At 39.0% G+C, this 11,289-nt stretch overlaps 1 protein-coding gene across 2 annotated transcripts; it reads left to right on the plus strand.

Annotated features, from left to right (window-relative positions):
• Positions 1 to 2,983: 2,983 nt before the first annotated feature.
• Positions 2,984 to 8,710, plus strand: slitrk4 (SLIT and NTRK-like family, member 4). Of its 2 annotated transcripts, XM_046848943.1 has the most exons (3): positions 2,985 to 3,825; positions 4,376 to 6,722; positions 7,353 to 8,710. In XM_046848943.1, the coding sequence occupies exons 2-3, from the start codon at positions 4,416 to 4,418 to the stop codon at positions 7,359 to 7,361; spliced, it is 2,316 nt and encodes a 771-aa protein (XP_046704899.1). In that variant the 5' UTR covers positions 2,985 to 3,825; positions 4,376 to 4,415; the 3' UTR covers positions 7,362 to 8,710. The 2 variants fall into 2 exon arrangements, with proteins under 2 accessions (XP_046704898.1, XP_046704899.1); XM_046848942.1 differs by having other exon boundaries at positions 2,984 to 3,825; positions 4,376 to 8,710.
• The last annotated feature ends 2,579 nt before the right edge of the window (positions 8,711 to 11,289 follow it).

Consider the following 11,289-nt stretch of genomic DNA (forward strand, 5'->3'; position numbering starts at 1 on the left):
GTATATCGTTTCATATACGTATATAATCCACTTATTTCCCTAAAGTAGTAAACTGTGTGCAGCCCAGTGAAGTGAAATTCTTCTAATGATACTAAGATTAGTTTTTATTGTTAGAATTTAAATAAATAATGTAGTAACCGCCTAGCCTGCACTAAAACGGCTTGCTTTTTGTCTCCTTCTGTAGCTTTTATTGTCGCCTTGGCTCTAACTTGGCAAAACATTTAATGAGTCTCGTATTTAAATACAACTAAATTGCATTAACTTCAATGATGGCCAGTGTGAAGTCTTGTCCTGCATTTAGAGAGTCAACCGAGCCATGAATGTGTTGTTTACTTTTATTTCTTATGACTAGAACAATATTCTGTTCGCATTGCATTAGCAGTTGGGTAAAAAAAATGCAAACCTGGTGAAGGAAGAATGGGGCAGGATATCCCCGTCCCCTGTTTTATTCCTGCACACATGGTTGCACAGGCGCACTTATTTATTGACACGAAAATAGCAAGTGAGCGAGAAATAAAAAAGAAAAAGAAATGGCTCATATACAAAGAAATCCGCAATACTCTAGTGTTAGACCCCAGGGAATGCTTAAGTGTGCACAGATATGGAGCCTTAAGATAATCCATTAAGTACTTAAGGACACTTAGTACAAAATGGAACTAATTAGCATAAGATTGCTGCAATCTCAGGAAGAGGAAGAGTATATCAGAAGGGTACATCGGTGACAACAAACAAGCAAAAATGTTTAATTTAATTTCGAATCTCAATCAGGACCAAAAATGTTGATACTTTTATAGGGAGCCTTGTAGATTGTCCATATTAAGCAACATACACTTGTATAATGTTGCTATCTTCTATCCCGAGGCTTTGAACCAGCTTCGACTACTGTCTGTGCAGATTTGTGACATTTTCCTACATGTTGTTTGCCTATAGGTTTCCTCTGGTTTTCTTCCAACTCCCAAAAAGCATATCATTGGTGCATTGATGTCTCTAAATTGTCCAGAGTGACTATATGAGTGTGTGGTGCATCGCAAAAGACAGTGTGTGTCTTTCTTTTAATCTGTGACAATACTCACTACTCATGCCCAGTTCTCCCAGCATCCACCACACCCCTTATCAAGTTTTTGAATGACCTAATTATCGGCTTTAAGCAGCAGGAAATGAAAATGACTGTAAAATGATATTTCAGAGACTTGCAAATGTTCTGACCCTTGAAGAATCCCAGGTAAGGCCTGAAACTCTCTTGGGGAAGTCTGCTTGGTGTAAAAAATAATAATAAAATAGACCCAATATATATATATATATATATATATATATATATATATATATATATATATATATATATATATATATATATATAAAATCACAAACAAGCCAAGATCAAAACAAGCATCAACAACAAAATAATGTCACCACTACTTACCATCTTATCTGTTTTGGTGTGTGATTTATTCTTTTTTTTTTCTTTCTTCCGCTTGTTATAAATAGGCAGCTGCTTAGCATATCAAAGGCCGAAACCCAAGAGAGGGAAAACGACAACCACAACTTCCCTGTGTTTGCCAAACGAATGCTGTCGCTTCAATGTTGAACACTGGTGTCAACGCTGAAGTTCATCAAGCCCTTTTAGCACAAAGAATGTGCATTATTTTATATATATATATATATATATATATATATATATATATATATATATATATATATATATATATATATATATATATATATATAGCCTGGCTGCACAGCTACAGAAGGGGGGGATATTCTATTTTGATATTTTACTTCCTTTTGTCAAAGAGAAATTTGCTGTTTTCGCTACTGTACCCTGCACGCCACAGCAACTTCCCTCACAGGAGCAGTTGGATGTGAAGCCTGCCTTCATGAGTCTTAAAAAAAAAAGAGCATTGCAATCACTTGCCAGACTCTGCTTTTCGATTTTTACAAAGCCATTAACTGGGTGTGCATCATTGTGTGTTCTATGTGTGTGCTTCAGTGTGTGTGTGTGTGTGTGTGCCTGTTTGTTTGCAAGAAGGAATGACTGTTGTGGTTATATTTCATTGAAAGGATGCCACCTTCTAAAAATAATAATATGAATTAATATTACGGCCATGTATGTGATGTAAAGGACTGCCAATGAACTTATATAAGCGGATATAACCTACTATCGACAACCCAGATGATTCATGGGTGGTAGGATTCGCTTTTGTGCCAGATGGGGGCACTATTTTAGCTTTTATCCCCGTCTATATTCAACCTTAACCCACTCCAAAAGAGAATACTCATACTGAGCCAGCTTCTTGTATGCTAAATTTATTTATTTATTTATTTATTTATTTATTTATTTATTTACTATGGGACTTTATTTCTATCCCTCTATTTTTTTTATTTATTTTTTGTATCTACTTGTTCTTGTTCTTGTTCTTCTCTTCTTCTTCTTCATCTTCATCTTTTTCATCATGTCCTTCAGTCCACACGTGTAACAGTCCTGCCATGCACCTCTATCGGGAATCTGTGAGAGTGGTATAGCGACCACCTGCAGTTTGTCATCTTCACTTACATCAGTCACAAGGGCTTTATGTGGACATGTCTCCTTGGATTTGCGGAGCACACAGAAAAGGCAATCACACAATATCTAATTTTTAGAAAATAGAAAAAAAAAAAATACGTATAAAAAAATAATGACGGTAAAGCAACCGGTGCGCAAACGGCGTATCCAGAAATTACGCATCGCACAGATTATTTTTTTCTCTCGCTTTCTTTTTTCAATCCCTTTTTAATATTTTTATTATTAGTATTTTTTTTTTTTTTTTACAACATTTAAAGATTTAAAGAAAACATCCACGACTTTGCTTTGGGGTGGTTAAACTTGGGGGCTATAATGCGCCCTATCATCCTATCGCTCACCCACCCAACCCCCACCCCATCTTCCTCCTCCTCCTCCTCCTCCTCCACATCTCTCCATCTCTCTGCATTCCCTCTCTCCTCTCCCTCTTCCTCCCCTCCTCTCCTCTGCTTTCCTTCACCGTGCGCAAACGCACCGCGGTGTGGATGGAATACTCGCTCTCTGACGCGCGCTGGCGTCCTTATTCCACCAAAGTCTGCGCGCAGGAACAAGAACTCGTTTCAAATCGAGTTTCGTTGCTTCTCAAATCTTGGAGCTTTCTCTTTCCTCTCTTTCCTTTTTTCTCTTTTTTCTCCCCCTTTTTTTATTTTTTCATTTTTTTGCTGAACTACGCCGGGACTAAAACTGAATTATTCATCCTCCGCATCTGCTTTCGCTGAAGATGGGAGCGCGCTGCTGCTTCTCGCTTCGCTTTTTCGCAGTCAAACCGAAGCGCATCGTTTGGAGGAGCGCGAGTTGAGCGTTTGTCAGGGCTTAGGAGAAATCAAGAACATCTTTGAACACTCCGGAACTGTTCTGGGTGGAGAGGGGGGGTGTTGGTGGTGGTAGTTGGCAGCTGAAAGGGAGATCCGATCCTCAACGTCCCTTCTCCTTTTGGCCTCTCTTTGCGTAGGAACCGAAGAATGCCGGTGCGATTTGCCCAGCAGAGTCCACGCAGAGATGCGCTTTCCAGCAGACCTCCGCTGGCTTTGCTGCTGAATTTATCCTCCTGAGCGCTTTTTCTTCATTTATTTCTCATTTTCATTTTGCTATGCCCCTCAAGTGCTCGTCTGTCTCGGGGATTAATGGCAGAATGTGCGTTCAGGACAAGTGGAGGCTGACTGGAAGAGACGCAAAGGCTGAAATTGGAGCCTGAATGGACAAATTCCCCAGGTCCCGTGCAAAGTGCGGTGTCTTCTGGAGAAAAGGCGATATTTCGAACGCTGCGGGTGAGTTTTTTTTCCTCCCGGTTATTCGGAACCGATCGTTTGCGCACGGGAATCAGTCGAGAATTTTTATCGCAAGACTATTAGTACTAGCATATCAATTTTGCTTAGCTGTTCTGGTCCACCCTGCATTATAATGATGCCCTCAATACATGTGAGGAGGTTTTTTTTTTTGTCTTTTCCATTGGGTTTTGAATTCATCTAGTTATTTGTAATGGTTTGATCTGGAGATAGATCATCGTATATGTTAGATTTGTAGTCTTATTACATTAACTGAGACATCTTTTTTTCATCTAGGTAAGCTCTTTAGATCTCTAGCTGAGGTCTCAAATGTATGTCCCGGTCGATTTCTCGACAGCAAGCCAAGGCAAATTTTTAAAACTTGTACATGCAGAAGAGGAGTGAGGATTCTAAAACAGTGCTTATATGCAATCTTTTCATATTGCAGTGTAAAGAAAGAAAGAAAGAAAGAAAGAAAGAAAGAAAGAAAGAAAGAAAATGTGCCAAGACCATACTTGTTTTGATTTTATGTTTTGTTCTCCCCTCCCCTAAGGTTGCTAAATGGTTTTCTGGGGAATTTTAAAAAGGCAAAAATGCTGCTGCTTGTTCTGTTGGCCTTTTCCGTATCGAGTGCATTTTCTGACTCGGATACCGAACTCTCAGCCGAGACCTGCAGTGCCTGCTCCTGCATGTCCATTGAGAACGTCCTCTATGTGAACTGTGAGAAAATAACTGTGTACAGGCCAACGCAGCTGCTCCCTCCACAATCCAGCCTCTACCATCTGAATTTCCAGAAAAACCTTTTGTACATTCTTTACCCCAACACTTTTCTGAATTTCACGCACGCAGTCTCGCTTCATCTGGGAAACAACAAGCTGCAGAACATCGAGGGAGGGGCCTTCATGGGACTCAGTGCATTAAAACAGTTGCACTTAAACAACAATGAATTAAAAGAGCTCCGGGCTGACACTTTCCGGGGGATCGAAAACTTGGAATACCTCCAGGCCGACTACAATTTAATCAAGTATATTGAGAAGGGAGCCTTCAACAAATTGCATAAGCTAAAGGTTGTAATTCTAAATGACAATCTCATACAGAGCCTGCCTGAGAACATATTCCGCTTTGCCTCCCTCACACACTTGGATATACGCGGTAACAGGATACAGAAGCTTCCATATCTTGGAGTTTTGGAGCACATCGGAAGGATAGTGGAATTGCAATTGGACGACAACCCGTGGAATTGCACCTGTGATTTGTTACCTCTGAAAGCTTGGCTGGAGAACATGCCCTATAACATTTTCATTGGAGAGGCTATATGTGAGACTCCTAGTGACCTATATGGTCGACTTTTGAAAGAGACCAATAAACAAGAACTATGCCCTTTGGGAGTTGGCAGTGACTTTGATGTAAGGATGCCCCCTTCCCAGCCAGATGCTGGACACACCATATTAAACATTGCACCATCAACAATTGCGCCCTCGGCTACCAAAGCACCAAAAACTACAAACCCTTCCAAAATCTATGGGAATGGGATTGTTGCTGGTATTCCAGTGGGTAAAAATGGCCAAATTGTGTCCTACCAGACCCGAATTCCACCACTTTCCTGTCCTCAACCCTGCATTTGCAAAGCTCATCCATCTGATTTTGGCATCAGCGTAAGTTGTCAGGAAAGAAACATCCAGAGCCTAGCTGATCTTACACTGAGACCTCCTAATTCCAAGAAATTGCACCTCAGTGGTAATTACATTAGAAATATCAGCCCCACTGACTTTCAGGGGTTTGAAGGATTAGATCTCTTACACCTGGGCAGTAATCAAATATCCACTGTTCAAAAAGGCGTGTTCGGAAATCTGACCAACCTCCGCAGGCTATACCTTAATGGCAATCAGCTTGAACAGCTACACCCGGAAATGTTCCTTGGCCTCAGCAACCTCCAGTATTTGTATCTGGAATACAATGCTATAAAGGAGGTGTTAGCAGGGACGTTTGACTCCATGCCAAATTTGCAGCTTTTGTATTTAAACAACAACGTGCTCCGAAGCCTCCCCGCTTATATTTTTGCTGGAGTGCCTCTCGCTCGATTGAATCTAAAGAACAATCACTTCATGACTTTGCCTGTGAGTGGCGTGCTGGACCAGCTCAAATCCCTCACACAGATAGATCTTGAAGGCAATCCTTGGGAATGCTCATGTGATTTAGTGGCTTTGAAACTGTGGTTGGAAAAGCTGAATGAGGGGGTGGCTGCCAAGGAGGTCAGATGTGCATCCCCAGTGCAGTTTGCAAACACTGAGCTGCGCGAGCTGAAAAACGAGATCCTGTGCCCTAAGCTAATAGCCAGGCCCCCTTTTATCCTGACTAGTTCAACCCCCCTGGCCACATCAATGTCACCTGCTGGAGTTGGCAAAGCACCTCCTAGTGGGCCAGTGCCTCTGTCAATCATGATTTTAAGTATCCTGGTGGTCCTGATCCTCACAGTGTTTGTCGCTTTCTGCTTGCTGATCTTTGTGCTAAGACGAAACAAAAAGCCGGCTGGAAGGCAGGAGGGGCTTGGCAACCAGGAGTGTGGCTCCATGCAACTCCAGCTACGGAGGCACAACCACAAATGCGGGAAGAATGATGACCTGGGCGGCGAGACCTTCATCCCGCAGACCATTGAGCACATGAGCAAAGCCCACACTTGTGGAATGAGAGACTCAGATGCCGGCTTCAAGTTTGCTGATTCCCAGAGAGCAAAAATGTTCTTACGCAACAGCGCGGACAGCGACAAGGACTCTCTAACGCTGGACCCCAGGAAACGATTAAGTACCATCGACGAGCTGGATGAGTTCCTACCTGGCAGAGAGTCCAGTCTGTTCCTACACAACTACTTGGACAACAAAAAGGATTTCAACAGTATAGGGGTGAGTGGCTTTGAGATCCGTTACCCCGAGAAACCACATGACAAAAAAACAAAAAAGTCTTTGATAGGGGGAAACCACAGTAAGATAATTGTTGAGCAGCGTAAAAGTGAATATTATGAACTAAAAGCAAAACTCCAAGGGACCCCTGACTATCTTCAAGTTCTAGAGGAACAGACAGCCCTCAGTAAATTTTAGCCCTCTCATCTTCACGTGCCCCTTACTTACACGAAAAAAAAAAGTGCCTTATGGAAAAAAAAAAATCTATATATATTCATGACCCATGGAATACTGGACACAGATTTCATTCCACACAAAAAAAAAAATATAACTTAGAATTGGTGTTTGTGTAAGTTCGAATATTCTTATTTTTTCAAAGTGATGATGCCATTATAAAGTATAAAAAAAAATATAAGATTAGTCTTAAAGAGAGGTTATAGAGTATCTTATAAACAAGTGTAGATTGCTGCTAATGAAATTGGTTCCATGAGATTCCTACTTTTGTTTGAATTATCAGATGCTTTTTACATTTTTTTATTTTAAAACAAATTTTTTGGGTCATTAAAAAAAAAAAAAAAAAGTATGATGAGTGTATTGCATATTGACCCTTTGTTCATTGTTTTTGGTTGGAAGTATTTTTAGGGTGCTTTGGAAGACAAAATGAAATGGAGTCGAAGATTGGCAAGCTGGGCGCAAGCATGAACGTTTCGGAATCCCCCAGAGTACTGTCTTTTTTCGGATTTTAATTTGACACTTTACTTTTTTCGGGGCCTTGAAACCGGTGGATTCAGTTGTAACCGAACTGAAAGCATTGACAGTTCTGACATCGTTAACAATCCGGATGATTCCGTCTGTTGTTTCTGTAAAGGAGCCATTTAAAATTTGTTTTAACGAAATGTGATTTCCTCTTGAAGTTTTTGGGTACGGCACATGACAGGACATTCATAAAACCCAAGAAAAGATCTCCATAGCTGCTTGCCATGTAAGCGTATCTGATTTATTTTGTAAGTCGACATTATTTGTATTTGTGAGGCAGTTTTTAAAATGAAAAAAAAAGAAAAAAAAAAAGAAAAGAAAAGAACAATCCCATCGATACATACACGGATTCAAGGAAACAACAACAAACTCAAAAGGACAAAAACACTGAACACCACTGTCACCTGTTAATTGGTAGATTACTTCATATTTAATTTATTTTTCTATGCAGGACTATTTAAAGGTTATTGGTACTATTTAAGATTACAGGGGACTTCTTTTGAATGCTACAAGTGTTTTGAGCTCTGCTCTGAACAAGTAAATCAAGTGTTTCTGTTTCGACAATGTGTCCCAATGTAATTTACTGCTAACCTGAGCATAGGAGCTAGTGATAGTGATGTCACTTTCACTATTACATCACAAGAGGTAATGCCTCATAGTGTATCAAGTCCAACGATCTTATAGCCCATGAATATTTTGTCAAAGAAATTTTTTTTAACAATATGCAACCAAAATAAGTGTGCATTAACGTGATATGATTCTGAATTTTTTTACGAATGTGCTACGGGATACAAAATTAAGAATTAGGCCGAAGGCGTGTAGATCGTTATTGTTTCTTTAATTTATTTCTCTCTCTCTCTCTCTCTCTCTCTCTCTCTTTTTTTTTAAACAAGGACTGTGCATTTTCACATTATCTTTAAAATTCAGTGTGTTTTTGCTACTGATTTGGTCAGAATCATATCACACTCCATGTGCAATATTATTATGCTCAATCATATTAGCTTGACAATTTTCCTTTGTCCGCTCGAGTTAATATTACGGAGAGACCAGTTTTACGTTTCAGAAAAGAAAGAAATATATATTATTCAGTCCTTATTTAAGATATTGTTAAGTTAATGATTGTTTGAAATAGAATGTACCTTGAACAATAAAAATAAATACAATTTTATATATGAGAAATCGACATAAATTTCTGTGTTGGTATAATTTCCGATGTTTTTGTTTTTTTTCTTTGATTCCCGTTTACTCAATAAATGAATTCAGATGATTATTAATGCATTTTTGGATGTTTAACACTTACAAAAACTCACTCCTGGAATATGACACACAGCCATGTTGTTTATGTTCAATGAATTGTTTATGCTTTGGTTTTCCTAATATATTTTCTTATTTTCAAATCCATATTTAAAAAAGTCACAGCACACAGTCCTGGTGAATTGATCTAATTGAATCATTGAGCAGCATCATGTTGTAATCGAGGGCTTTGCTTGAGAAGCAGCTACAATCGGGATGTATTAGTTTTGGTTTCTGTTCAAACTCAGAACACGAGCCTCCGCTTCAGATTGAAGAACGCTCCTGTGTTGTTCAATGTGATGCAATTAACTTTTTCTTTGTATTAGCAGGCATAGATATATGTTTTAAAACATTCTGCTGTTTCTTGTCATTCTGCTTTTTTTGTATTTAAGATTTAAGAATGTTAGCTTGTGAGTGGGCCAATTTATTATTAGAGATTAAATTCAATGTTCTTTCCATGGCTTAAAATTCAGGCCACATCAATGCACCAGTAAACCAAGCGTTTCTAAGCTCATTGTAGCCTGATTTAAAAAAAGAAAAATCATGTCTTTTAATTTACAAACTGCTAAATGTGATTTCAACAGTTGTACCAAGTAACATATATACACCATAGTCTTAAAGAATAAACCAAATGTTATGGGAAGTGGAAGCTCAACATTAGACTTCTGATCAGAAAGTCATGAGTTCAAATACCAGCACATCCTGACTATTACGTTGTATAAGGCCTTTAACCCACAACTGCATTGTTTTATAAATGAGATATTTCTAAACCGCTCTGAATAAGGGTATCAGCTTAGATAAATGTAAATGATAAGTAGTTGCTATGATCACTGTAGGCAGACGTACTTGGTAGAAGTACCCACTATAAATGTGTATTGTTTTTCATTTTATTTTACTGTGTAAGGACATGGATGTAGCACTTCATGTTTATGTCGTCACACTCGATGTGTTTATTAGTATCGATTTAACATCCTCTTGGTGCAAAAGGTTGCCAGTGATTTTCATATGGAATCTGTTTAATTCTTTTCGAACTTGAACTTTTTGTTTTTATCCTGGACCATTTTGATTTATATGTATTTATAATTTACTCTCTTCTTTTCGACCGTTTTACTTTTTGTAATGTTCAGACTTGCTTACTGTTCTGGAAAAACACAATATATCTTTATCGAAGGCTTCTCTAAGGCTTTTATTAAGTATGCTCTACAGCAGTAGACCTAAAATAGACCCAATGCTCTTGCTAAACTTTAAAAGAAAACTTTTCTTTGTATATAATCTACTGTTCTGGACTAATAATTGGTCTTTTTTTATTGATTTTTTTCTTTTTTTGAGTTAGCATGCATATTCTTGAATGAGCAATTAGTGGCAGCTCATGTTTCCTTGACAACTGTGGTATTGATGCCTTTTTTTTATCGTGCCATGCCAGGATTAAGTCGGACAAAGGAAGGTTGTCCGTCCAAAAATGAGCCTGGGGTTCACTTTGAGGTGATTCACATTCACATTCATTCTGGGGTGAATATTACTGTGATCACAAAAGATGTCTCTAAAAAAAAATGGTTCAGTCATTGTAATTGGTGGAACTCGATGCTAAACAATCACCATCTATTCGAGTTAGAAGTGCACTCTGTTGCCTCTCTCTCTCACACATATACACACACATGAACACCCACACCAACACACAGCCTTACCACTGCCAGAATAGGTCTCTGATACCCCATGCTACTCACCATATCAAATGTCAGTCGATTCATGTATTCACATGAATGGTGATGTCCTGTTTGCAACCCCATCCGTTGCCTCTGGTTCCTACTCGGCTCAGGGTAATTGTGGACTTCGAGGTGTGTGTTTAGCTTTATTGAGTGAGAGAAAGACGGGGTGAGGAAAGCAGCGCTCAGAGGTAATATGTCTGAGACCTATGGGACAGCGGGAGCACTTATTTGTTTATAGACACAACAAATAATTGGCAGTTCTCTTCATTTATTCATTCATTTTTTTAATTTATTCATTCATTTATTTATTTTTCCTTGGGTGCTATGAGACATGTTATTTTAAATATTGAATTATTTATTTATTAATTTAGATATACAATATCCTTATTTTTTAATTTACCACATTTTCGAGGGCAGAAAAAAGAGAGAGAAAGAGAGAACGAATAAAACCCTGCTGTTCAGCTGGCATTTCTGCACGTGCTCTGAATTGCTGAACATCACAGCCTCGGATGACAGGTTTACTTCCTTGGCAGTGGCATCAGTGACAATTTGAAAAAGCTTTGCGTTCCCCATTCAGGATGTGACAGAGACATGACAGGAGCAGAACAAAGAAGCGCTACATGAGTGCGTATCTCAGCATGGAGAGAAATGGGATAAATCACCTTCTTGATCACACTTGTTTGTGTCGTACTGGCAAACACGGAAGTACATATTGATGTGTATTGATGTGAATTAGAGCTGGAGCGGTATAAAAAAAGTGACGTCATTTCAAAGCGTACAACCTTAAACTGAGGGAGAAATTTTATTCCAGCAGA

Source organism: Silurus meridionalis, chromosome 5, assembly GCF_014805685.1.
Source record: "Silurus meridionalis isolate SWU-2019-XX chromosome 5, ASM1480568v1, whole genome shotgun sequence".
NCBI classification, from domain to species: Eukaryota; Metazoa; Chordata; class Actinopteri; order Siluriformes; family Siluridae; genus Silurus; species Silurus meridionalis.

Bases quoted from the DNA above. Each gene is read 5' to 3' on its own strand.
- slitrk4 (XM_046848942.1), top strand. From the start codon at position 4,416: ATGCTGCTGCTTGTTCTGTTGGCCTTTTCCGTATCGAGTGCATTTTCT.